Genomic DNA, 27210 nt, shown 5'->3' on the forward strand with positions numbered 1-27210 from the left:
GGGGGATGCTGTAGATGCCGCTTCTCGGTCGGAGCGAGAAGGCAAATTCGGAGCCGGCCTGCGCTATTTGCGCGATAAATAAACAGCGCACGCACACACAGGCGCACGCATCGGGTTCGGGTTGGGCCCGTTTGGTGCCTGCGGCCCGTCAGCCAGCGTCACAGTACCGCGTTGACTGTTTGCGTCGAAGAAGCGTACGGTTGCCGTTAAATTCGCTGCGCAGCGTCGGCCGGTTTGGAACGCCAATCGAACAGCAATCGAGCTCGGCCGGTGACGGTGTGCGTGAGCTCGGGTCGGATCGATTGTTTACATCGATTTAGGGTGTGCGCGGGAGGGATTCCATTACCCGCAAATTCCCCCCCCCCACCGGGCAGCTGTGTTTGCACGCGCGCCTCTCTGTCTGTGTGCGTGTGTGTGTGTGCTTGTGGAGGGTCGTTTGGTGGTACACGGACGACCTTGCGTGGAGCAGCAGCAGCAGCAGCAGCAGCAGCAGCATCGGCCAAACCGAACTGTCAAGCCTGTCAGGGTTAAGTTCCGCAGGTGACAGTTCGGCAGGAACGGCAACAGCTACCAGGAGCGATGATCGGCGCAGATGATCGGCAGCGGCGGGTCACGCTGGCCCTGCTGGCGGTGCTGGGCGGGCACGTACTGCTGCTGGCCGCCGACCAGATCCTGCTCGAGGACGACCCGATGCTGTACGGTAAGTTGGGAAAGGGGGGGGGGGCCTTGTTGGGGCGACGACCACGCGATGACTTTGTGCTCTTTCTCCTTGCGCAGAGGGTGACGCGTGCGAGCTGCGGAACGGCACGGCCGGTCTCTGCCGGCCGGCGAACCAGTGCGAGTGGGCGCAGGAGCGCCCGTGGCCACTGCACGAGCTGGTCACCTGCTCGTTCAACCAGTCGCTCCCGATCGTCTGCTGCCCGGTGCGGCTCGAGCCCCGCCTCCAGGGCGGCACGGTGGCGAAGCGCATCAGCGTCCGCCAGTGCGAGCAGTTCCCGAACGGGACCGGGCTGGCCGACCACATCTTCAACGGGGTGGCGGCCCAGTTCGGCGAGTTCCCGTACATGGCGGCGCTCGGGTACGGCGCACCGAACGGGACGGAGGCCGGCCTGCCCTCCCTGTTCCGCTGCGGGGCCTCGCTCATCTCGTCCCGGTTTCTGCTGACGGCTGCGCACTGCTTGCGCGAGCGGCCCGTCTTCGCCCGGCTCGGCGTGCTCGAGCTGCAGCCGGCCCGGACCGTCGACGAGCCGCTGGACATTGCGATCCGGCAGGCGACCCCGCACCCGGACTACCATGCCGTCACGTACCAGAACGATATCGCGCTGCTCGAGCTGGCGGAACCGGTCACCGGCGACTGGCCGTTCGTCGAGCCGGTCTGCCTGTACACGAACGCGACCGGCGGCGGGCTGGAGGCGCTGGCCGGCCAGCCGCTCTCGGTGCAGGGCTGGGGCACGCAGCAGCCGGGCGACACCGAACCGGCCGCCCGCCTGATGAAGGCGAACGTCAGCCTGGTGGAGCGGGACGCTTGCGCCGCCAGCATACCGCGGACGCGCCGCAACCCGACCGGCCTGCATCCCGGCCAGCTGTGTGCGCTCGGGCGCAACGAGCAGAACGAAACGGTGGCCGACACCTGTCCGGGCGATTCGGGCGGCCCGCTGGCGCTGAACGTGGACGGGCGCCACTATCTGGTCGGCATCACGTCCAGCGGCTACTCGTGCGGGTCGCCCATCCCGGGCATCTACACCGAGGTGGCGCGCTACCTCGACTGGGTCGAATCGATCGTATGGCCGGACGGCTGACCGTCGTCGCATTGCACATCACCGCAAAAACATGCCCAAACTAAAGGCAAGATTCAGCTAGGGTGTATTGTACTCGTTTGTAATAAAAAAAAAATTACTCATAATTGAAGCTACCAACATAGTACAGATGTTGGGATTTGTTCACATTGAATACAACAACTTGGTCAAACTGGGTCAATCAAGTCTAATATTAAGTGAGATGCTTCTCAAGGACCTAAGCCCACTCAACAAGTATTTCCCACGTGCATGATTTCTACCTTAAAGATTGCAGCTCTCTGGGACATCCCGCGCAACTTCAACGGAGATGCAGTCAAATTTCACCGGTCCATTTATCCAAACAGTTCCTAAAACCGATAAAACTAAACTGATACGATTAGAGATGTAACGTGTCGTATCTAGTTAGCCTTTTAACAAGAAAACTGCTCAATCTGGACATACAATCCGAAGGAGATAGTGTTTGAGCCCATTTCTGGAATAAAGTAGTATGTTTTTTTTTTTTACAATTCTTTTCCAACTTCTGCTTAGCTTGTGTTTGGCATTTGTAGGATGTGACTATGATAGTCTCATATACCGGTTCCAACAATACAAACCAAAGTTACGGCTAAAATTCAACAGTTCACACCAAGTTTTTACAACCCAAGTGAAATCTCGCCTGTATGTAGTCGCTTCGAGGTAAAATGTTTCTTTATGGAGAACATTTAGACAGTCCCGCCCATGTTCGATACACGTTTTGTCTCTTCACGCGTAATGTCTCTTCTTAAGGCGAATACTCTCTAGGCGGTATATGCGATTTGGCTTTCCAAATTCTTGAAGATGAGTTTTGGAATGATAGTTCACGAACAAAATGTTCAAAGGATGCCAAACGCAGTTTCTTGTGCACTCTGTAGCAGCACGTTGATCAATGTTAAGCTCGGACGGTCTTTTGAGGATTCAGCTTTGAGAGAGTTCACTGTAGTTACTGATAGTTCGACGAATTGCAGTAGAACGCCGTTTAATCAGGCACTGGACATTCCCGGAAACTCATAACAAACATCTGCGTGGTCCAGGAATGATGCTTTCACTGATAAGTATGAGTGTTTCAAAGATGCATTGACAATATTTGAAATTTGAATATTGTTTTTGGTGGTGTTTTTTTTTTTAAATCCTATTCCGCAGTCAAGAACTGGCATTTCGGACAAATTATACATCAAGCCTTTATTAGAGTGAAAAGGTGGCGTGTGGCAGAGCCTATGTTGCGCCAGGCAAATGAACATTGGAAAATGGTAAGATCATCGAAACTGTGTTGGATTGTGATTCTGAGTCGAATTTGAAGTCTTGAGTCCTTATGCTCTGTAGTGTTATTTGTGATGGTTGATGAAAAAAAAACTAGTTCGGCAGGTCGAGGTCCGCAAAACTACGAGCATCCACCCATTCCAGGTTCCTTCCAGGTTTGGAGTTGCTTGCGGCGATCGCATTCGAGTCAGAATCGGTTCTCTGGTTCGACTCGACAAATGGTGCTGTCACGTGACCCACCATCACCTTTAGGCTGGATTGCAATCATTATCAATCAAGGATTATTTGAGAGTAATCCGTTTACCAACACCACATTTGCAGTTCCATTTCATCCGGCATCTCCCTCTCTCTCTCTCTCTCTCTCTCTCTCTCTCTCTCTCTCTCTCTCTCTCTCTCTCTCTCTTTCTCTGTCTCTCTCTCTCTCTCTCTCTCTCTTTTCTCGTTTGCTCGGTGAACGATCGGGTTATCAGTACTTGTGGTGTTAACGCACGCAAACGGGGACACTGCAGTGGTGTTTGTTTTGCCACAAGCGCGAACGATCCCTCGATAGCCACGAATTTGCATCAATCGTACCGGTTGGGGGGGGGGGGGGGGGGGATTGTAAGAGGGGTTTTGTGGTTGGCGCTGGGGAAAACCCAAAAAGCTGCAGATAACCCCAAAATGCGGACCCAACGGAGTGCTTAGTTTTTGAGCCTTTGAATTCAACCCCCTCTCCACCACAACCACCAACGCAGCTCCTGTAACACCCGCTTACCCCTTACCTCTTGGTTCGGAGATTTTGACGATCTGAGTCGGTTGCACACACGACCACGGCGTCCCTTCTATTCCTTGCCGGATCAGATCGATCGTGTGCGTACATGTGTGTGTGTGTGTGTGTACGTGTGTGTGTGTGCGTGTGTGTGTTTGGTTGGTCGTGCCAGCGTGTGTGTTCAGGGCCGATTCCGTTCAGTTCCGTGCGGTGTTCGGTAGCGCTCTGGTGTGTGCCCGTTGCTCGCTTGCTCGCTTGTCGCGCGTGTTGTGTACGCCCGCGCGCGCGCCTGCTCACGTCAGGTTAGGCCGAACCAACAAACAAAAACAAAAACAAAAACCAAAAAAAAGGAAGGGGGAAACAAAAAAAAAAACGATCTCCCGCACAACAAAGGCAGTAAAGGTGCAAGGCGAATGATGAACCGGCCACGGATAGCAGCGATCATGCTGCCGCTGTTCTGCCTGTCAGTGGCAGTGGCGCAAAAGGGGAGCTCCTCCACCGATACCGTCTTCATGGACAGCGTGCTGTACGGTAAGTTTGTGCCCGTGTTTCTCTATGTGTGTGTGTGTGTGTGTGTACGTGCGTGTTCGGAGTGAATCACGGTGACAGAGACCGGATAGTGTGTGTGTCCGTGTGTCCAGCGCAATCAACCGCCTCACGGCCAGATCAAAAAAACCCGCCCGTCAACCGGTCAAACCCATAGCGGCACAGCACCCCGATGCGCTTCACACTCACCACAACCGTGTGTGTGTGTGTGCGTTTGCGCTCTGTCCACTAACCGGTTCCCCGCCGTACACCGACGAGCGGCCGAAGGTCCCGCCCGTCCGCCCGAAGTTGAAAGTTCCGTAACGGCAGCAGCGAAACGGCAAAAAGGGAGCAAAAACCTGTTCCGCAATTGTGTGTGACGCGGGGACATCTCTTGTGCGGGACCGCTTGGATAGTAGGAGAGGGGGAAGGGGCGGGGGGGGGTTCTTGCAGCGCTAGCAACGCATCTTCCCGCTCTTTTCCACCGTTCGCCAGCATTGCGAATCTTCTAGGCGGTGCTGCGGTCAAACCAATCAAAGAACAAACACACACACACACACACACACACGCACACACACAGAGGCAATCCGGTTTTGGCCTTCCGTTACCGAAAGCGATCCACCAAACTGGAACCGGTCCAACTTTCCAGGAAACTGCCCCAACCAGGTGTGGAATGGACCGACGAATGAGGAACTCGCTGGTACATGTGTGTGTGTGTGTTTCTACCGGTTCTATAATGTCAAGCGCGTTCTGATAACGATCGGCCCGCCGGCCACGCTCGCTTCTTTATCGCTAACACCAATCGGGATTCACAACCTCCATCCGGCTTGAATGTCCTCCGGTTGCAGGCACGAAGATTGTATGTGTGTGTGTGTGGGACAGAGAGAGAGTGACAGGGAGAGATATAGAGCTAATCCAATCTATCCGGTAGATACAGTGGTTGAAATTTCTGTAAGTGTGCGTTTATTTTTGTCTCTGCATTTCGCCATCGTTGGTAATCAGTCTTCTAAATTCGCGCCATTTTGCTATCGAAAACGGATTTGTTTGTTGAATTGACATTGCAGAAAAACAAACAACAAAACCAGTTATAAACATATACCGTTTTCGAGCCCCTTTAAAAGCATTGTTAAGCGGCTGTTGAACATTGTTCAACTGTAGGTACAGCAATTATCCGCAGTACGCGATACTCGATACACGCGAATTCGCAGTACGCGATTCCTCTGTATTTGACAGCTTTATATGTTTTTCGCAAATATTTTAATTCTTTGAAATATTTTATGCTCTTTTTCAATTTCCATAATGTTCTTAATGCATTTTGCATTAAATTTGTGCAAAAGATACCTGTTTTATAACAAAAAACTTTAATGCAAAGCTCTGTGGCGATATATTTCAACCTTCGAACCGGTAGTGTAAACTATTTTTCCATAGGAATCCGCTATACGCGAAAACTCGAGATACGCTATTGCGCTCGGTCCCGTACGAGATCGTATATCGGATAATGACTGTACAGTCTTTCCGCGAGTTGCGCTCGACAGTCAAGTAAAGCGAATTTGAATGAATATATCAAATCAGTACAATTTTCATGAACAATTGTAGAATGCAACACAAATTGCATTATTGCTGAAAGTTCGACATTGCTATAAAGACAGAAATTGCCGAATTGTCTATACTATTTTTAATTTAAAACACAATTAAGGGCATAAAAGTACTAAATTTAATTAAAAAATAACCATCTGTCAACAATATTTTGGCTGAAAAACGTCGACGTTCGACTTACGCAAAAAATCGAGTTACGCGAATGTCTTTTTGCTCGCGTATCACGGAGAAAGACTGCAATTCACGTCCAGCTGAACCTTTCTGATGCCTGTCTGAACATTGCTCAGTCGCAACTAAACATACACTTTCTCATATATCACGTTTATATTACCCGAGTTCGTGTCATGGATACGTATGTTGTCCTACTTAAATTATTAATCAAGTAACGGTTACTGGATTTAAATTGAAATAAATTTAAACTTAATTATATGATTAACCCTTCAATTATTAACGTTGAATGTATCGAGATAAATTATTCACAAATACATTCTAATCATTTTTGCAAGTGAACATTAACCGCACAAACTCCACGAAACAATCGAATCAGCTGAGGGGTATCGTCAATTGTTTAGTTACGCTTGAACGAAGTTTAGATAGGCATCCGTATTTCAGTTGTACGTCAAATGTTTACTAGTTGAACGGTTCAATGTTCGAAATAGTGGTGACAGATGTGGGATCCCGGTCTGGTGGTCGTCAACACGTACGACATAACAACATGCCAAAGATGCTCCCATATGTAGGTAATCAGTAAGTCACTGAAAGCCAAGCCCAATAGTGGTACAGGAAGGCCTTGACCGACAACGGTTGCTGTGCCACAGAAGAAGAGATGCGCGATTTGGAAGATTCAAACATTCAGTCCCTCAAAAGATCCGATCGGACCGAATCCCATTTGCTGGATTCGAGTCGAAACGGATCTCTTGTGAAGATTCGATAGCGACAGAGATTAGAATTCAATTAAGATTTTATCTGTTTGGGAAGTGATGGAGAATCCTCAAGAGATTCGATAAACACGCCCAACCGCTTAGATTTATTCTGTGCTGTAAAAACTTATCTATAATACGTTGAACGTCACATCACTCAGGTAATGAATTGGGAGTCCGAGATTTGAAACCGCCTAGATTCGGATTTCCCATAACAAGTTCAAACGCAGCTTAGCATTGTTAATTTCGACTCGAAAACGGTGTAATAATGGTTTTGCTAGAGTCACGTATATCGATAATTTCGTGTAAAAACTAAAAAAATAAAATTTTAGACATTCGGTTTGTAATGAATCGTTTCACTCCAATCGCTTGTCAACCGCGGACATTAACGACATTAACTTGATTTAGAGTTTTTGTGGTGTTGTGCGCTTGCACCAATTGCCACCACTGTACGCATCGTGCGTTAGCACTGGTGCAGCCTGCGAAGCTAATGTGCTAATGAGCGGATCTCGCGCGGAGGTTGTCTTTGTGTGTTGTGTGCTGCCACCCGTCCGGTTTGCTCTGTCCGACTCCGTCCGTCCGTCTGTCATTGTGTGTGTCCCTGGGCATTGTGGTCGCCCGCGCCCGTGCCATTCGTTCGCTCTGGGGCGAAACAGCACAGAGTGCAAAACACGACAGCTCTAGGCGCACCATGGGACGACGACGATGCGCAACACGGTGGTCGGTGGCCGTTGGGGTCGTGCCGCCGGTCGGCGCAAAGGCAGGCCTGCTCGTCCTCGTCATCCTGCTCGGTGCCGTGACCAGGAGTGCGGGCAATTTCAGCTTCCCAACCGATCCTGACATTCTATATGGTGTGTGTGCGTGTGTGTGTGTGTGTGTGTGTGTGTGGAAGAGAGATAGGAAGAGGTTTTGGATGTGTTTGGTATTGCGCGTTACAATAGCAGTGATAAAGTAGTGTGTTGCGGTTGCGAGGGAGTTGAGTCATTCTGCGGCAATGACGCATGTCGCATCAAGGCGACGGTTCCGCTTCCGGGTGCCGTTCTGCTTCCTGTGCCGACGCGTCCACCCCGATCCTTTATCCACGTACTCATACATCTCTCTTTCTCTCTCTCTCTCTCTCTCTCTCTCTCTCTCTCTCTCTCTCTCTCGCTCTCTCTCTCTCTTTCCTTTCTTCTCGTTTTGTCTCTTATAGAGGGCGATAAGTGCGGGCTGCCCGGCATGCGGACCGGCACCTGCCAGAAGGCGGCCGACTGTCCCCAGGGCATCCGGGCGAACGGTGCCCGGTGCGAGTTCAGCGGCAACGATCCGGTCGTCTGCTGTCCGACGGAGGCACCTGGCACCGGCGACGGCACGAGCAATCGTTTCACGGCCCGCATCGCCAAACAGGAGTGCGAGCGGTTCACCAGCGCGTCGGCCAACATCATCGACCATATATCTGGCCGCGCGATCGAGGCGCTCCGCGGCGAGTTCCCGTTCGTGGCGCTCGTCAACTTTCGTGGAGAGGAGGGGGAGGAGGTGAAGTTGACCCGGTGCGGGGCGTCCTTGATCGCGCCCCGGTTTCTGCTTACGGCGGCCCACTGCCTGAAGGACCTGAACCCGGTCACGGTCGAGATCGGGTTCATCCAACTGAGCGATACGGAAAAGGACGAGTACGAGATCAAGCAGGTGCACCTGCACGAAGGCCACAAGTCCCGGCGCAACGATATCGCGCTGATCGAGCTGAAGAATAACGTCACCTACAAGCAGGACGTTGGGCCGATCTGTCTCAACACGGACCGGCCCGAGATTGGACCGTCGATCAACCTGACTGTCATGGGTTGGGGCGCCGACGGCGACGGTAAGCTGGTAGCTGTTTATTCGGGGCGCCGTTTATCCGGGCTCGTCAGGGACTTGCCCTCGCCCGGACACTCGGACAACCGGATAAACGGCGCTCCACCACTATCTTGACATCTTTCGAGAGCTAGCTGTTATATTGCTATTACATTTGGTAGAAGGAGTTGGATTCCGAATGTCAAAGTGCGTTTAACAGAGGTTACCAAAGGAAAATGAACACTGATTGTCCTATTTAGAATCTGTAACGAATTTTGAATTAGAACCATTTGCTATGAGCTTGTCAATTTTGAATCCAATTGCAGCCAATCCAATTCAATAATTTCGAGCAACTCAGGACACAAACAATCAGTGAACCTTGCATGCTCCAGGCTACAGCTATCCAAAGGACAGGCTACATTGAGGCAATTCTAACGATATCTAAAACTCTCTTTTTTGTCCCCCACTCTTCCTCAACCGCAACAGGCCAGCGCGCGGACAAGCTGATGAAGGGCACGGTGTACGAGATACCGCTCGACGAGTGTGTGCAGCGATTCCGGGATGCCAAGCAGCGGATCAGCCTCGGCGAGGACCAGCTGTGCGCGCTCGGCGAGAAGGTGAATGACGAGACGACGGACGCGTGCCAGGGCGACTCGGGCGGACCGCTCGTGATGACCGTCCGGCACAAGTTCTACCTGGTCGGCGTGGTGTCGACCGGGGCCGTCTGTGGCGGTTCCCTGCCGGGCATCTACACGCGCGTCTCCCGCTACCTGGAATGGATCGAGCAGCGCGTCTGGGGCAGCCCGAACTGACTTGACGGAGCCGTCACCAGCGTCCACATGTAAATAGCGTTAGCCGTAAGATCGAACAACTCTAGCGCACGGTTGAGAGTCTGCATCGTGGAGAATCGAACAAACAGTCACACACACACACAACAAACGCACACAAATTTAAGAAGATGTAAAACAAACGTGATATCGGTCTCGCCAGCTGCAGGGTAGCAGGATTTGCGCAACGCTCCGTCTACCAGGCACTCCTCCCCTTAAGCCAGAGAGGAAAAGACTCGCCAGAGGAGTTCTTGCACCATTCGGTAGTGCTGTTGCAGTACGATATAATAAACAAGAATTATATTATAGCTTCGGCTATACAGTTAGCTCGCAAAACAAAACACATCCTTTGGTTGCTTCTGAAGTTGCGTTCGTTTGAAGTAAACAGGTCTTGGGGCGGCACGGTTAGCGGTTTGCTATTCGTTCTCCAAATTAGAAATTCCAATCCCCGAGACTGCAGCTGTCCGAGGCTCTCAGCGTCATCTGGTTCGGGGGGTCTTGCGGAAGAGGCCTGCAATAGTCTTCGGAGACGTGACCCCCTTCCCTAGCCTAGATGTCGTTGTCCGAAGATATGACAGTTCCAGCAAGACTGCCCTCCTGTCTCTACGAGGTTATCATAACATGCCCCTATCAAGCCGGGATGATAAGGGCTTGCGATCATCTTGATGCGTACGCATCCAACAGCTAGCTCGAACGTCATCTTGCTGTTCACGTCCAGAATGGTGTAGCGGGAACAGATGCTCTGTATGATTTCAGGAACATCTTTCAGCAATGCAGCCAGCAGAGGTCTGGTGCCAAAGAAGTCAGCAGAAGAGGATAGTTCAGAAAAGATGTCCCGACAGCAGCTTCTGCTCCGGTATGTGGGGAAACCCACTACCTGATTCCTGTAATAATGCCCGCAGTCAATACTTGGAAGTCATCGGCAGTATCGGATCAAAGGGGAAAACAAATACCGGCGCGTCTGTGTTTACGTTGTACATGTTCGTTCGTGATATTTCTTTTTATATGAGACTTTACAATATTGCCTCCTACTTTGATGAGCTTGATACGACAAAACAAAAAAATAAAAAATGCAATCTGCATGGCATGCCGATTTTCGTCGTCTAGCTTTCGTGTGTAGTCTCTTCCTATAACTATATAGTTTGCTTTGTTTCTCTCGATTTTTTCTCTCTCCTCTCTCTCTCTATCTCTCTATCTCTCTTTCTTTCTCTCTCTCTATCTCTCTCTCTCGCTCTCTCTCTCTCTCTCTCAAGATGGCATTATTTTGGAAAACAAGCACTAATGCGTGCTTTGATTATGTTCTGGACCGAAAATGGAAGTTCTTCTATCATTATTTTTCATCTCGCTTAATTTGTCCTAACAGGTCGGCTGAAGTTTGCGTTGCCTAACATATAGATAGCATTGGAAGAATTTAACCCATATTATTTGTAGTTTGTACCATCTGTGACACAATTTGTGTTTGAAGGGAAGAATCCAAGTGTAGCATAAACAAGTCTTTACAAGTCATTGGAATACTATGTATAAACGGATGGTGATGTGAGCACTGAGGACGCCCAAAACGAGTTGTTTACCGATCAAAACATTACAAAAAATTCATAAAATTATTAACTACAACCGTAAAGTGAAGTAGATCGAGAAAGCTGGGAAGAAGTTATCGTCTAATGAAGAGGCGAAACAGAGGCCTATTTGGGGACAAAGAACAAACTGTACTACAAAAATTGTATCGAAGAGTTGAAAGATTGATCTAATTGGTGTGTTGGTTCACAATTGAATTGAATTGAAAAAAAATTGCAAAAAAATAGTACTTTACATTCATAGACTGCAAACAATTTGCAGCCTACCTGTTACTCCTACTTCTCCACCATGTTAGTACATTTCGCACCAACACCACTCATTTTCCGCCATCTTGAGCTGAGCTAAAAATCCTACTTTACAAAAAAAAAAAAAACAATGCTATCTGTGCGGCCTACTACAAAGTTTACGCTGACTGCCCTGCCGGTAGGTCGCCCTACCCTGTGTCCCTGCGATGTGTTTCCCCCTGCGCTTTACGAGCGAACAAATAACTTAATAACTTTCCGCGAGTGTGCCACCCCAAATTTCGCGTCCTTCCGGTGGTTCCTTTGTGTTTGGTTTGACCTTGACCGTTTGCTTCTTTGTTGCTGTGATGATGATTGTGGACGCCAGGGAAGAGGCAGGGTCCGCTGGTGGCAGCAACTCCGCTCACGGATCGGTTACTACCGGGATCGGTTTCACGATGAGGCGCCGCCGGTCGTCCAGCGATTGGTTCCACGTGCGCCCCGGCCAGGGCTTGTTCTGTGCGGCGGCAGCCATTGATGCGCGTTGCGGTAGCAAAATAGTTCAAGAAAAGAAAGCACCGGCCAACCGATGGAATCGATGAAACGCAGGGCGGGGGGGGGGGGGGGGGGTGGGAGGGATGGCAGATGTGGTGATGTGGCAGATATGGCACCCGATGGTTGGTGGTGGATGATGAGCATAAAAAGGGATCATGAAAGTAAAAACATAGAACAGCATTATTTTGATTTGCGTGACTAGCGCGGCGGAGCGAGGGTCTGGTGATACTAGATTATGAAGGGTTTGTTAAGCAGCAGCCAAATCCCGGGAATGACGATTAGCAAACACACGGGAGGGGAAGAGTACATGTACATCCGAGGGGGAAGGCGTAGGGGAGTAGATAGGGACGGGGTTTGAAGGCCGGCAGCTTTTCCTACAAGGTTACAGTGATCGGCAACGTATGGCAGTTAGGTGTAATGGTGTTTTTTCAGCTTCAATTAAATATTTCAATCAAAATCATTTGTTTACAATTTGTTTACCACTACAATTCGATTTTTGCTACAAGTTTTGATGTTCAAGATATATTGCGTATCAAGACAATTATATATCGAATGGTCTTTTAAAGCATGGGATTCTAGATAAGTACTTTCAGTTTCACTAACAAAACTTTAATCAATGTTTCATTGCCTAAAATCATGGATTTGAAGAATCTCTGAAATCGAACAAGATCAAGACAACAAGACGCTCAGCTTGTTTTTGCTTGAACAAGCCTTTAAAAAACTGTAAAATCTACCAAAATCAATGTCTGGAGTAGACGCGGAAGCTCGTAATCGGATGTAGTCGATTTCGATTCCGTGTTCTGAATCTATTCCGGAGATGATTCCGATTCCGAATCTGGAATCGGCTCAGATTCTGAAATTCGTTTTAGGAATTGATTCCAATTCTGGAGATGATTCACATTCTGAATCTGGAATCGATTCGGATACCAAATCTGGAACCAATTTTAAATCAGATTCTGGAATCGATTCCGATTTTAGAGCCGATTCTAGATTCTAGATCTATTCCGGAGACGAATCCGTTTCCGAATCTGAAATCGGTTCAGATTCTGAAATTCGTTTCAGAAATTGATTCCGATTCTGCAGTTGATTCAAATTCTTAATCTGGAATCGATTCCGATACCAAATCTGGAATCAATTTCTAATCAGATTCTGGAATCGATTCCGATTTTAGAGCCGATTCTAGAAACAAAATTGAATCCAGAATCGATTCCGATTATGGGGCCGATTTCGGAATTAGAATCGGATCCAGAATCGATTCGTGAATCTCAAACCACTTTGAAATCGGAATCAGAATTAGCTCCGGAATCAGAATTGGTTTCGGAATCTGAGTTGGATCCGGAATGGCTATCGGTTCCGGAATTGTGGGAGGTTCCGAAACCAGAATCAGTTCTGGAATAAAGAAATCAGAAGTTTCAGAAGCGAAATCAATCCCGTTGTCACCATGAGAATAGCTCGTTTACATGTAAGTTTGGATTATTTGCAGCGGACTGCAAATTCTTTTGAGGGATTCTACTGTGTAAGTGTGAAGCTTAAAATAGGGAACTATACTCTGGAAAGCTGTCACATGGTGTTATCTGTTCCCTATCGGTTGTCGATCACTGACCTTACGCTCATTCTCTGTCTCTCTCTCTCTCTCTCTCCCTAATAATAGGAAACAGTCCGGCAAACCCTGTCCCTGTGTTATACATTTTTGATCGACGCCTCCGACCTTGCAGTAGAGAGCGTGTGAGGAGAGTGTAAGGATCCGTTAAGGGTAGCCAGAACAGGGAAGGGCGCAGTAAGTCGTCTTCGTTCGTCAGAAGCGTTGCCGCGTGCCACTACATCCTCCCCCCGGCCTTCCAACCTTCCACCATTACTACCGAGCGACACTACGGGGTGTAGTGCTGTGGGGAAACGAGGCGTATGAACATTGTGGGGAAACGAAAGCAGGCTGCACCCCTACCACCATGCCCGCTGTTGTTTTTTGTTCTCGCGCGCACACACTCCCATCTATCCGTTAGTGTTTGGGGGATGGCAAATACGAATGTTACGAGAGTTTGTTAGACCGCTGGGTGTTTCTCGTTTGTTAGAAGGCTTAGAAACAACCCGCTCAAACCCACCACCCCACAAACTATTAGCTCACCTTCGTGCACGCCGGCCCGGAACCGTGCTGCCGTGTTTTACTTGTTTATGTGTGCCTCCCTTTCTCTCTCTCACTCGTGCACTCAATATATATGAATCTCTCTCTCTCTCTCGCTCTCTGTGTATCCCTCTCTACGTGTGTGTTTATATCTACTCCAAAAAACATTGACTATCGCTTACAGCTAAGTACAGTAACTGGCATAAATGGCGCTACCAAGGATCGGTAACGGTTTTGGTAATAGAAACAAAAAAAAAAAACTCCCGGGGAAGCATCCTTTCCCCCTTCGCGCTACAGCCTCGGTATTCGTACAAGCGTTTACCCGGTCAGGGGAATGGGTCGCTGCTGCTGCTGCTGCTGCTCCTGCCGCTCCTGCTGCTGCCTCTGATGGTCCCAGTACGACGCAACCCCATCGTAGGCGTAGAAATCGTTCTGTGAGAAATCCCCAGGAGAAAGCATAGCATAGTCGCACCCGCCCACACACACACACAAACCCCCATTCCATTACACCGGAGAGTAAGTCCCAAACACCACGTGTGGAGCGCGTCGCCGAGTACGGATTCGAAAGGATAGTCGAGACATAGCGATGGGTTTTGCAGGCGCGCGCGAAGGGAAAGGTGTTTGTTAGTGAGAGGCGTTGACCACGAAGAACATGTGTTTGGCCGGTTTAAAGAGAGAGGGAGAGAGAGATAAAGAGAGAGAGATAGATACAAATGGACGAATAGAAAGGATGTGCATGTGCATGGAAAAAGAAAGAAAAAAGAAAGACAGTTTGAGAGATAGAAAGAGAGAACATGAAGGGGAGGGGAGAGAGAGAGAAAAAAAAATTATAATAAACAATCTAAACGAAAACAAACGAAACAAAAAAACAACTAAAATAAAATGTATAATGTGCAAACTGAATGCATAATGTGTTATCGCGGCGATACGTGTGTGTTTGTAGTAGAGATGGGATGGGATTTGGGAAATAAAAAGTAACAGCAGGTTACAGGGCGAATGTTTGAAAGTAACAGTTACCAGTAACTAGTTGTCGGAACTAAAAAGGGTAGCAGTAATCAGTAAAAAGATACTAATTACCTACTTGGAATAGAGTGAGATGTGCTGTAAGTTGCTAGCAACTTTTTACTCCAGCTGTCATTCTATTCCACACAGCTCTTGTTTTATGTAAGCAAATATTAGTTAAAAAAATCCAAACAAAATCAATTCTAAACCAGTTATAGTACTACTACATTTAGTTACTGGAATTGGAATTCTGGTACGTCAAAGTGCGGTTTGACAGAGGTTATCGTGGGTCAAAACAAAGACCATAGAGGATACAGGTTTGATGCAGAGCTCATTTTGGCACTAATACAAAAATATTGTGGGTTTGACAGTTGCCTCGTTCATTTGCATGCAGCACGCACACTAAGCTCATTGTGAATGGTTGATGAAATTGAACTTAATTTTAGTTTTAAGTACAAGGGTTTTAGCCCAGAATGGACCCAGGTTTTTGGTTGTGCCTAATTCTTCGCAACAGTTCAGGATTTTTGGTGCTTTTCATGTTCAGAATCTGATAATTTAATGAAAAAATGGAAAGTTGTGAATGGGATGCAACATCCCACACAAAATGTAGACAACCAAACTGGACGAGGTAGCTGTCAAGTGAAGACTTCTTCTACCTACTTTCATTTGTCAGTTCCGAAAGAGATGCATCAACCGGTCTTATGGTCTTATGGGTCAAAAACTGAACTCGAATTGCCCTAGGGCAGCGATCGGTCAAACTTTGCAAGCTAAAGAGCTAAATTCTACAAAAAAAGTCTCAGAGTTACACGTGAAGAGCTTAATAGATCAACTTAGAAAAAATGCGTGACGACAGTGCTATGAAATATAAGAGCCGCCTACTGGACAGCAAAGATCGTTGCGCTAGAGTATCTGGGTAACTATAAACTAAGTCACAGTTTTCCGCAAATGTCGAATTTCACGATTTCCAGCCAAAAGATTTTTGGATATTTTGCATATAATGGGTAGTTGTAGCCACTGAATTAGTTATTAAATATGATTCTGATTGAAGGATACTTTTTGGACACTTGCAGTGATCAAGTCAGCAAAATTTGGTCAAAGTATCTCGGGGACTGTACCAGGTACCGAATGTAATAGCACTACCAAAGAAGCTTGATCCCATCTCTACTGTGCAGGGAGGAGTGGTTTAGGACCTAGGTTCACGGAAGTGAAAGAGAGGTGCTATCGTGTCGAGTGTTCACTTCACACGCGCATCAAATAAGGAACTTTTCATTAACAATCTATATGTAAGGAACTGGGAAAGATACTTCCCAACCATCGACATCGGTATTGCAATTGCGGCTAAATAGAACACGGGGGTATAACAAGGACGATAACAAGGAACGTGTGGTGTGTGTAAAAAAAAAAACAATGTCTGTTGCGCAAAACACTAAGCTACGGTGACATTAATGGTGGTAGGCGGCGGCGATGGCGGCGACGACGGCGACACTGAGGACGACGACGACGGGGGAGTACCGGACCGCCGATGCGGAGGCGGTGGTGCGACGGCTAATGCTTACCGGGACACACTTGCACGCGTTGCGGTCGTAGTGCGAGCCGCTGGTGCAGTCCTCGTTCCGCGGCAGACAGTCGCAGGTGCAGGTGGACGGGTTCCACTGCTTCCTGTCGCTGTCCAGGGCGCACTCGTCCCGGTCCGCCCGGTTGGTGCACTCGCAGCGGCAGTTGTTCGCGTTGTACTGCTGACGCTCGTTGCAGTGCCACGCCTTCACCCGGCACTGGCACTTGCACCGGACGTGCTCCTCGATCGGCACCAGCTCGCGGTGCGAGAAGCGATCCTTTTTGTTCGGCCGGTACTCCAGTATGGTGACCTGCGGTGGAGTGGGAGAAGGATTAGCACACAATGCAGTAGCGAAGGGCGCGCGCGCGCGCGCTTGGGACGCGCTTGTGCAGCGTCGAAGCTGCCGCAGAGCCTCACTCACCTTGTAAAGGATGGTGCGGTTGGCGGTGGGCTCGCAGACGAGCTGCTTGGTGTTGCAGCAGCCGCTGCACCGCTTCACGCGCGTACAGCTCGGGTAGTAGTAGTAGCGGGAGCTGGTCAGATTCTCCGGCCGCAGGCTGACCAGCTCGGAGTCCGGCTCGCAGGATGCCGCCACCGGTTCCATTCCAATGTCCCGACCACTGTACTCTGTGTGTGTGTTTTTTTAAAAAGGAAACAACGATAAGCTCGCGAGAGGAGGTAGAGGAGAATACAATATAAAAAAAAGATGGTCACTACTTACCCCCACCGTCCATGAAGATGCGGCTGTCGACGGAGTCCGGATCTAGCAGCGGTAAGATGTCTGCGGACGTGTTCAGCTCCGATAGCTGCAGTGCGTATTCGATCGGAAGCTGCAGTGGCGAGAGAGAGAGAGAGGGATAGTAAGAAACGAATGATTTTTTGGTCAGTTTCGATCGCACTAGTTAGCATTAGAACAACACTGTTAAACCGTAAGATAAGCGTGGCTGGCTGCACAGGCGCTGCCAGTTCGGCTGCAAATCGCGCCGCTGACGTAACGAAATCGAGCCGAGCACGCACCGCGACCTATATTGTGGCCCGGTGGCGGCCGGCTTCCCTACCTTGACACCTTGACCAACATTTCGGGCGACCGACCGCTTCGTGCGACTGTTGTGCAAGGTACGACGAACTCTTATCAATGGGCGCGCGCGACACGGCTGGCGGTGCGCCACCCTTGGGGAGCTTTTTTTCGGGGTTTTATTTGCTTGGCAAAACTGTGCTGTTGTTGTTGCCATTCCGATACACGATAAATTATTTATTTTCCAACAAGTTTCACATTCTCAACATGAAAGCCCCTAACAAAGGCATTCGAGTAGATGCGGTGTAATCAAATCAAGGTATCCGAGCTGCACTATTTGCACGAAGCTGCGATAAATAAGCAAAAGCAGTGCAAAGGGGGCATGTTAAGCAGTTTAATTTATATTCTTGTGAATTGTGCTACGAAGTACAGCTATTCTTACAGTATTCTATGGCTCTACTGTTTGAAAACTTGTAATACCTAAAATACATTTTAAAGATTGGTCAGTTCCCATATTTTTTTGGGCTCGTCTCACGATTTATTCATCGTATCTCGTAGATTTTTGGTTTGTTCCCATAATTCATTGGTATCGTCCGATTGGATATCAATACAATTGAACCAAACAAATCTGGAAATCAGCCAAAAATTCGTGGGAACGCTCCAAAAAAATATGGAAACCAATAAATCGTGGGCAACCCTGTAAAAATGCAATACGATGTATGTAAAACGTGATGCTATTTTGACTAGAGTTGGGTAAATCTGATTGAAACTCATGAATCTCAGTGAATTTTAGAAAAGATTCATTAAATCTGAAACTCATGAAAATATTGAAAAGATTCCTGAATCTCGAAATATTAATAAATCTCGAATAATAAAAAAAACTTTCATAAATCTCAAAAGGTTCATATAACTAAAAAGAAGCTTCTTCTTCTTCTTATCCTCCCTTTTCCTTTTGTTCTTCTTCTTTTTCTTTTTCTTCTCCTTCTTCTCCTTCTTCTCCTCCTTCTTCTTCTTCTTCTTCTTCTTCTTCTTCTTCTTCTTCTTCTTCTTCTGGAGAGTATCACGCAGTGGGATCTCTGTCCTCTGGAGGTTCGTTTCGTGTGAGGATTGAACCCATGACGGGCAATCTTTATGGCTTGATGAATCTTTGGAAATCTATGAATTGTGGGAGATTCATGTATTTTTATAATTTCATGATTCTGTATGAATTCATGAATCTATGGAGATTGGATTCGGAATTCGAATCACTTATCGCTAAAGATTCATTTGATTTAAACTCATCAAAAGATTCATTTGGATGAATCCTAACGAAAGATTGATGAAATAAAACACTAACTTTGATACGCGTGGCAAAATGTGCATATTTATATAACGTGTTAGAAACCTTACATGGTGTGCATAAAACACTCCATTGAATGCATGTTGAGTCTTGGAATTGTTTCTTGCTGTGAAAAATGCTTTAATAAAGCGTGTCCATTTTACCCCGTTTTCCCTTACTTGAAATAAAAAGTATAGGATTCAATGCTTTCAAACGTTTGTGAAATCCACATGTGTGTTTGGTCAGAGAGAGAGAGAAAGAGCGAACGCGCGCGATAATGTGCGCAATGCGTTACGCTTACCGGTTATTTCGCACTTATACGTCGTAAAACATGCACACCTACCGCCTGTTTATGGTAAGTAATTTATTCGCGGTAAGTGGACATTTTTTTATGCTGTTCCAGTTGTGATCGGTTGTATCGGTTGTGATGTGTTGAGAAGGTGTGACGAACTACTATATTTTATCGCGTATAAAGATCCCGCTTAACAAATTCCTCAATGTGTGTGAAAATTTACAAAATTCAAAAACTGCATAAACAACTTTGCCCATGGTAACTATTTGATTTAGACCAAATTTGTGTTTGCCACCAATTTACCTTGCTACAATCACCAATGTTAAACAAACAATGATATCCTTGAACTCCTTCTAGCAGACTAAAAATTCTAGGAGACTGGAAGATAATTCTATGAGACGTCATTCTCTGCAGCGAGTTCTGCGACTTTACTATAAGCGCAGCTCCTTTTTAAGAACGATTTAGAGCTTATTGTTATGGCACAAAACGCTACGTACAATTTCGCTGGCAGCTGTGTCAATTCCCACAACTCCATTAGGCAAGCGCTTAAGGCTTAATTAACCTAACCTATTTAGGCTCGCTAATTGATGGCAGAAATTAACACAAATTAACACACCTGCCGCGCACTAATCGATGTGCTACAGTCAATGTGTTCGAGTTGCTGCATTAGGCAAGCACACAGCTTTGCCCGTCCGCCACGTTTTGTTTCGGGAAGGAAACAACATCGACATGGGGTTATTTTGTTTATTTTTTTAAACATTGGTGTTCATTCATACATTGAAAATATAATTTTATTTTTTTCGATGAAATATGCAATAGACCGAGAGGTTTGGCTTTATGCAGCTTCAAGTCTGCTTAGTGGGTATAACTATACCACGGGGATAAAAAAATAGAGCTTAACACTTTCTATTGAAGAAGGATTTTGTGTTCTATTTAGAGTTAAAAATTATTAAAATTTAAACTAATTAGTTATATTTTGATAGTTTCACAGGTTTCCAACAATTTCCTTGTGCTGGTACAGTGATTTCTAAGCATCCATCTTTGCGCACAGTACACTAGAAATGTAGAGTATCATTTAATTTAAAAAACAAACACTGAGACAGTGAATTAATTTTAGATTTTTTTATGCTGTACATCTTTCTAAAGACTCTTATTTCACAAACATTAGTTTCAAACCAAAAAATCATAAGCAATAATATTAGAGCAGAAAATATGGCTTAAGTCGTAATACTGCAAAAACCTTATGGACGTGATTTACTTACGTTTGATATTAGTCTTCAACATTACCTACGTATGATTTATTTTTTAAATATTTAAACCATTGAAAAAACTTCTAAATGATTTTATAACCTCAGCTGTAATTTATAGTGCATTACACCTGTTATAGTACATTCATATTTGTTATAAGTTCTATAATGTTCCTCCAGAAAATTGGCACAAAATCATCGTCGACTTCTTATCAATAAGATTGCAGCTATTAAAACTCACAATTTACATTCCTACTATTCAGATTCACTGTGTTCGTTGGTAGTCCTTCATGATTAAAATTATTCGAAGACGTAATATGGCCTCTTAATATAAATATAAATAAACAAATAAACTTCTAAAGTTACTCCAACCGCTTGCTGATTTTTAAACGTAAGCTTTATGATAAGTCTTGCTCCAATGTGTAGTTCTAGGGAAAGCACAAATACACTAAAATCTGTGACTTAAACCATGTTACAGCATATTCCGAGTCAATTTCCAATGCCAACAACATTTTTCATCACTTGTAAGATGTTTTTCAACAGCTCTCAAATATTGCATTTGCATCAATATTTCAGTTTTTGCAAATAAATGTTCAACACTTCTCAGGTTGGATTGAGTTTGACAATTCTTTGTGATGTGTTGAAAAGCATGTGTAAGAACTGAAATTGTATGTAATGCCAATGCAATATGTGGCAGCTGTTGAAACACATCTTGGAGGCGGTGAAGAATGATGTGCCCATGCGGAAGTGACTTGAAAACCCCTGTAAGGATTTGACACTTGATTTAAATTATTTTGTTTTACTTAATGCCAAAACTCAATAGAATATTCCAATCATTTTCTAAATAAGGCAATTTACAAGGCTATTTACAGGGTTTTCCGGGGATTCTCATGCTTGCGGGACACTTCCCTGACTTTTTCTTATTGGAAGTGAACTATGCTGGAAATTGTATTCTATGGCACCATTTTTGGACTTGGCTACTTGGAAATTCCTATTTGTCGACGGAATTTGTCCAACAAGGGTGCTATAGAGTTCAATTCCCATTATATAATGTTCATTTCACATTAGAAAGAGTTAATACAGTGTCCTATAGCTATGAGAACTTTTGGAAAAAAAAAAACCTGTAATGACCTTTCTAAAACACTGCAATCCTCGACAATCAAAGCAGTACTTCTTATTTTTTTTGTTGAAAGATGTTCTTTTGATCTACCCAAATGTGCAGGATTTGAAACAACTGTCAAGTTTGAAAAAATATTCCCTGGGATTTCGCGGGATTTAGAAGCCTGATCTTTTGCCCTTCTTGATGCCATAGTTACTGTAAAGCAAAAAAAAAGCGACCGGCATTGACATAAAAAACCCCCCAGTCTGCTTGCACTGCGTCATTGGTGGCAGAAATGGAAATCAATCCGCTTGTCTAGTTATAACTTTCGTGTTGCTTACTTCTTCTCCAACACTCCAATCTCTAACCGAGATGGATGAAGCAATTCCAGTGGGAGCAGCAGCAGCTCGCGTAGCGTCTGGAGAGCCTCGTTTATCTTATCGGTCGGGTGGCAAAGGCACTGAGACGCATTGACCGCTGTACCGGTTCACCTGCGAGATATTAAACTATAAAAGCGGTTTGATGGATCGTCATTTCTCAAGAACCCTGGAGGGAATACCCTTTCTATACACCCCACACACACACACACACACCCGTGCGCGCATACAAAATCAAACGACGTGTGTGCCCTTCTACAAGTTCAGACATGAGCAGCTTCGCATTAACACTTTACAGGGCATTTATTAGTCACCGCCGTGGCACCAGTGCGTGTGTCAGACATTCCAACAGGTCGCCAGCGTGTCGCATGTCTAAGGAGAAATTATGTTTCTCTCCACTTCATGCTGTGTGTGTGTGTAGGAGGGCTGTGTTTGAACGGGGCTCCGGCACATCCAGCATGAGTCATAATGCATAACGCTTGCTAGATTAATGCATCCTTGTTTCCATTCCCGACCAGTGCCGAGCTCATAATCACAATTGTCAAACAAACATGGCGCGATGATCCACCGGTCCCAATGCCCCCCCCACAACCTTCCCACCCCCTTGCGAGCACCCCTTATAAGGGAGCGAATGGCGCTCACGGGACCGGATGCGCGGTACTGCAGCCGCTCAACCCGCCCTTGCCATTGCTCACTAGTGACTCATCCGCGACACCTTCCCGCGACACCTTCCTTACTCACCCCGTAGAACTCTTCCGACTCATGCTCCTCCTCGGCGGGCGTCGCCGGGCGGCGGGACGATTCGCGCTTCTCCTTCGCGATCCGCGCGTACCGGGCATCGTACAGGGCGTCGTTCGGTTCGATCAGTGCGCCCGCCCGGTCCGACTGCTGGGCGTGGACGGCCGGCACCGTACCGACGGGCAGCAGCACCATCACCAGCCCAGCCAGCGCCACCAGCACCACCAGGGACGATCCCGGCAGCATCGTTTGCTTGTTGCTTTGCTTGCTGGTCATTGCTTTTCGGTGTCGCTTGTATCGTTGATATATATATATGTGTATATATATATATATATATATATATATATATATATATGTATCGTTGATTTATTGTTCTTTTGGCTGTTTGCTCACTGCACTTTTGTTTGCACTTCTTTTCGTTTCAAGGTCGCTAAACGGTTTCACACGGAATTGGGCTGTAATATTTGTCTTTTGTACAGAAACAAAACGAATGGTCAAATCACTTTCACCTTCCTCCCAATGCCTACTAGCAGACGAATGGGTGGGTGTGCTTTGAAACAGCAAAAAAGGCACAACGATTGGGAAAGGTGTGGGGCAAAATCGAACTCGGCCAATTCAGGCCGATCGGTGACTAAAAATAAAGCGCACATGAGAAGCCACGGCGTCGAACAGTGGACGAACGAGAAAGAAAGAAGAGAGAGAAAGAGAAGAGAGAGGCGCTAGCAATGCATTAGCAAACAAAACAAACACACACACACAAAAAAAAGAAAACAAAACGGACACACCTCCCCCAATAATAAGAAGACAGAGGGAGGAAGAGAGGGGACGGCAAACCAATTTGACCCTTTTTTTGCGCTCTTATGTGCGTGTGCTTTGCACACGGTGAGCGGGTGGACGGTGGGTTTGATTGTTGCGGACTCGGATCCGAGTTTTGATGGACGAAACTGTAGGACAAATGCACCAACACTGCGCGATCCGGCTCGAAGGACTACGAGCAGCGTTTTACGTCACCGCGCGGTAAGCAAAGCAGCGCACACAGCGACACTGTCGCTTTGTGGGGCTGTGGGCACGCACGCACACGTACACAGTAAAACACGCGTATTAATCACGTATCACGCACAGAGAGACACCGTTGCGCGTCCCACGACCGCACGACAGGTAGACGAGGTAGACAGCCCGATTCGACGCGACTGGCGCGAATGAATCGATGCAACTGCATTCCAGCACGGCTGCACGGCCGACGTCTTTGTCGGTCGGCGCTACCTTCCAAGAAAACAATCACGACTAGGCCCATACAGGGACAAACACGTAGTACAACAAAACCTTGAAGATGTGTGTGTGTGTGTGTGTATGCACAAAAGGAAGACCCACACAGTGCGCTTTTGTCGGTAAAAAAAAAGAGGGGCAGAGTTCTTTCTTGTCCGATTGAACCCTTTTGCGATGGTTTGGAAGTGGACCACTCACGTGCAACACCAGCTGGGTTGGGTTGGTCAAGAAAACTACCGTACTTCCGGGGGCGCTCACCATCACCAGCACACACGTGATCGGACCGGTAGTGGTTTGTTTGTTGAAGCTATTCCCAATGTCAATGGCGCTGTCATGCCCTTTTTTACCTCCTACACACACACACACACGCGTGCGGAACAGTTCTCTGTCATGGCGGGGAAGAGATCAAGATAAGAGAAGATGCCCGGCAAAGGCTTGTTCCACCTATCAGGTTCATCCTTCCCAGAAATATGACGCCCCGTCTGGGACGGTACTGCGATACAAGCAGGAAGAGCCTACTGCTGTTGCCGAATTTCCACCTGCCTTACCTAATCTCAGCGTGGGAATGAAGAAGTTGCTCTCAACTTCTGCCACCTATGGTTGCGTCAAATCCCAAGCGTCCCCAGCGTCTGGATTATCCAAGACGGTGCTGTGTCCACGTTGTGGCACGTACCGGTTTTTTTTATCTCTCCCTCACTGTCTTCGCTTCTCTCCAACCGGTCCCCGGGGATTAGAAACTTCCCCACACTAATGCGAGATTGATTGATTCACGCGCCGATCGCACACAGTAGCCACAACTTCGGAGATTTCAAGAGACGCCATAGCCAGGAAAGCTCGATTGAGTCTTATATTAGTCGTAACTTCAACTTCAATTTCTAGATTCCCTGGTGAGCGACGCTGTGCCCGTTGTACTCAACAGCAGAGTAGCGCACGCACCGACACGCTACGGCCCAGCCACTAATGAGTGGCGAAGGCGTGCTAACGGACGAAAATTAACAGCCACTAAGTGCGACAGATTTTGGCCCTAGCGCAGGCTCTAATTGACGACGGGGCCAGCGGGTATTCTGCGCACTGTTTGTCTTGATGTCTGCCAGGCCCTAGTGTGTGTGTTGGGAAAGATATATGACGACTCGCACTAGTCTGTTTTTATCTGGACTGTTTGCACAGACACGATCGCTGAGAAGCGAAAAAAGGTTTTTTTGTGCTAGATGACATTCCAATCTACGTTTTGTCTTGCTTTTGGAGTTTCTCGCAAGTTCCACACCGTTTCAAGATCCTGCTCGGAGTGGGAGATTCCCTCGTCACTTCCAAAATTCCGGAGGACTCCCACAATATCCCATGCAACTTCCGGATGTTCTGAATTCCAGGTTGCAAAAAAACAAAAAAAAAAAACTGCTGCAACGGAACGGAAATGAAGCGTGAGTCATCGGAGCACCGTCCCGGTTGGCCATGCAGTCATCGTTTAACGTCCGGTGCCACCAACCGACGACGATGATGATGACGATGATGATGTTGTTGATTCCGGCACGCTGGCACGCAGCTTGACTCACTTGGCCACCGGCCAGTTGCCAGTGGCTGTGCGAGCGGCACACAAAAAAAAAAACACACAATCAAGCCGCCAAGTGGGGACAACTTGATAAAATCCCTTCCTATTAGCTTATCCGCCATCGTGCCCCTGGCCAGTTGTTGCCTACCTGACACTGTGTCCAATTCCACACACACACACACACACACACACACACACATACGTCAAAGGGATAAGATGCACGGAGAGGGGGGAGAAACGGGGGAAACGGGCACAATCAAGAGCGCAAAAGCCGGAACACACACATCATAATTGGGTCCCGGCCATTATCCAATTGTATTATCCCTCCACCCTCTCAAAACCTCGCACACGGGCGGACATTAAGCTGTGCATGCCGTAGCTCTAGCAAACCATCAACAGTAACAAAAAAACTTAACAACAAAACCACACACACACACACACCCGCAGATGGAAAAGAAGCAAAACAGAACGTGCGCGGGTTTATGCGCGACAGCGCGCTGCGCTCAACACGGGCCAGGGCCCTGCTGGCCCAGCGAAGGGAGTAGAACGAAGGTGGGCGACAGTAACAAGAAGAGAAAAAAAAGCATTAGAATAAGCTCCATCAATCAGAGAGAGAGTGAGAGAGTGGGAGAGAGTGTGAGGGTTTTGAAAGCACAACTGCAGTTGTGTTGCATATTCCACACAACCTGGACCCCAACAGTTGCGAATTTCTACACGAGCGCCTCAAGCGAAGCGTTGAGTCATCGAGCCCACACCGTGTCTCACACAGGAATCACACAGCCGGGCCGGGCAATGTTAGAATGTTCTGCTTCAAAATTCAAATTCAAAAATTGCCCTCCAAAAAAAAAACGGTATCCAACACTCCAGAGCTTCAACGAACAAAACGAAGGTTCGCGGTTCGCCAACTGCCGCAAGGTCGTCCAAATCCAAATGTTTCATTTTCGCAACCCAAACCAGTGACAGAGCGCAGTGGCCTTTCGCGTCTTGCCGTAGTAGATCACACACAAACACACACATACACACACACACACGGACATTTGGGAAGATGTTTGATGGAGAACACACAACTGCTGGAATACGATATTAGGTCCTCCGCGATAACTGCAACCGATTGGAGTTCAGGATTTCGTTCAGGATTTAACGGTCGAGGTATTTGAAGACTCGCTCGTCTCTGAGCATTGATAGCAGATCCCCCCGGGGGGGGGGGGGAGATGTTTGCGTTGCACTCTGTGTTTAGCACAGCACCGCCTGGAACTCCAGGGACTCCAGGGATATCACAACCCGTGGCACGGGCAACTAACCAAAAACTCCGAATTTGCGCTTGTTTCGGTTTGCGGGAGATGTCAAAGAAACACGTAATAAACACACAGAAACACACACACACACACACTGGTAAAGATACACCGGTACGTCAAGCCAGTGATGGCTTGGGACGGGCGCGCAGAGACAAAAACCAACCGACCGATCGTACTTCCGAACTGCAAATGCGCGCTGAGAACGGGCCGGCCGCTGCCGAAACGTCACCGCGCTGCCTGGTCACTGCGTGTGTGGGTCTGGGGGGAGTGGACGAGAGAAGGCTTTGACAGCGCTCTTCCCTCCCCCCCCCCCCCTTGCCATTCATTTACCTTCGCTCTATTGTCGTCGTGGTCGGCATGCTGCATGCGCGCGCGTGTGCTTGTTTCGGTAGCCTCGGGTGCCTCGCGAAGGTGTTCTAGCCCGCACGATCGCCTCTACACGCCAAAAGGTGTGCGTTGAGTGAGCGTGCTCTCTCTCTCTATCTCTCCTTTCT

At 47.5% G+C, this 27210-nt stretch overlaps 3 protein-coding genes across 14 annotated transcripts; 2 read left to right on the forward strand and 1 right to left on the reverse strand.

Moving 5' to 3' along the window:
- Positions 1 to 70: 70 nt before the first annotated feature.
- On the forward strand, positions 71 to 1916 carry LOC1271650 (serine protease persephone). Its single transcript, XM_310506.5, has 2 exons — positions 71 to 700; positions 778 to 1916. Exons 1-2 carry the CDS (start codon positions 580 to 582, stop codon positions 1797 to 1799), a joined length of 1143 nt encoding a protein of 380 aa, XP_310506.4. The 5' UTR covers positions 71 to 579; the 3' UTR covers positions 1800 to 1916.
- Positions 1917 to 3026: 1110 nt separating this feature from the next.
- On the forward strand, positions 3027 to 9837 carry LOC1271649 (CLIP domain-containing serine protease C9-like). 2 transcript variants are annotated; one of them, XM_003436987.2, is made up of 3 exons: positions 3027 to 4350; positions 8053 to 8697; positions 9156 to 9837. In XM_003436987.2, exons 1-3 carry the CDS (start codon positions 4233 to 4235, stop codon positions 9479 to 9481), a joined length of 1089 nt encoding a protein of 362 aa, XP_003437035.2. In that variant the 5' UTR covers positions 3027 to 4232; the 3' UTR covers positions 9482 to 9837. The 2 variants fall into 2 exon arrangements, with proteins under 2 accessions (XP_003437035.2, XP_310504.5); XM_310504.5 differs by lacking the exon at positions 3027 to 4350 and adding an exon at positions 7312 to 7711.
- A 621-nt stretch (positions 9838 to 10458) lies between these two features.
- On the reverse strand, positions 10459 to 27169 carry LOC1271647 (uncharacterized). Of its 11 annotated transcripts, none has more exons than XM_061658279.1 (6): positions 27047 to 27167; positions 22613 to 23077; positions 17245 to 17353; positions 16945 to 17150; positions 16525 to 16833; positions 10459 to 11809 (listed from the first exon to the last, which is right to left on the reverse strand). In XM_061658279.1, exons 2-6 carry the CDS (start codon positions 22883 to 22885, stop codon positions 11717 to 11719), a joined length of 990 nt encoding a protein of 329 aa, XP_061514263.1. In that variant the 5' UTR covers positions 22886 to 23077; positions 27047 to 27167; the 3' UTR covers positions 10459 to 11716. The 11 variants fall into 11 exon arrangements, with proteins under 11 accessions (XP_061514263.1, XP_061514466.1, XP_061514132.1 ...); XM_061658482.1 differs by lacking the exon at positions 27047 to 27167 and adding an exon at positions 26893 to 26957; XM_061658148.1 differs by lacking the exon at positions 27047 to 27167 and adding an exon at positions 26723 to 26914.
- Between the last annotated feature and the right edge of the window lie 41 nt (positions 27170 to 27210).

The sequence above is a fragment of the Anopheles gambiae genome, chromosome X (assembly GCF_943734735.2).
Source record: "Anopheles gambiae chromosome X, idAnoGambNW_F1_1, whole genome shotgun sequence".
NCBI classification, from domain to species: domain Eukaryota; kingdom Metazoa; phylum Arthropoda; class Insecta; order Diptera; family Culicidae; genus Anopheles; species Anopheles gambiae.

What these genes read in the sequence shown, in the direction of transcription:
- LOC1271650 (XM_310506.5), top strand. Translation starts at nt 580, where the DNA reads ATGATCGGCGCAGATGATCGGCAGCGGCGGGTCACGCTGGCCCTGCTG. An exon ending in GGACGACCCGATGCTGTACG is followed by an intron (nt 701 to 777) that starts GTAAGTTGGGAA and finishes CTCCTTGCGCAG; the next exon opens with AGGGTGACGCGTGCGAGCTG.
- LOC1271649 (XM_310504.5), top strand. Translation starts at nt 7,552, where the DNA reads ATGGGACGACGACGATGCGCAACACGGTGGTCGGTGGCCGTTGGGGTC. An exon ending in CGATCCTGACATTCTATATG is followed by an intron (nt 7,712 to 8,052) that starts GTGTGTGTGCGT and finishes TGTCTCTTATAG; the next exon opens with AGGGCGATAAGTGCGGGCTG. An exon ending in TTGGGGCGCCGACGGCGACG is followed by an intron (nt 8,698 to 9,155) that starts GTAAGCTGGTAG and finishes CAACCGCAACAG; the next exon opens with GCCAGCGCGCGGACAAGCTG.
- LOC1271647 (XM_061657876.1), bottom strand. Translation starts at nt 22,885, where the DNA reads ATGACCAGCAAGCAAAGCAACAAGCAAACGATGCTGCCGGGATCGTCC. An exon ending in AGTCGGAAGAGTTCTACGGG is followed by an intron (nt 17,354 to 22,612) that starts GTGAGTAAGGAA and finishes TCGCCACTGCAG; the next exon opens with CTTCCGATCGAATACGCACT. An exon ending in ACCGCACCATCCTTTACAAG is followed by an intron (nt 16,834 to 16,944) that starts GTGAGTGAGGCT and finishes ACTCCACCGCAG; the next exon opens with GTCACCATACTGGAGTACCG.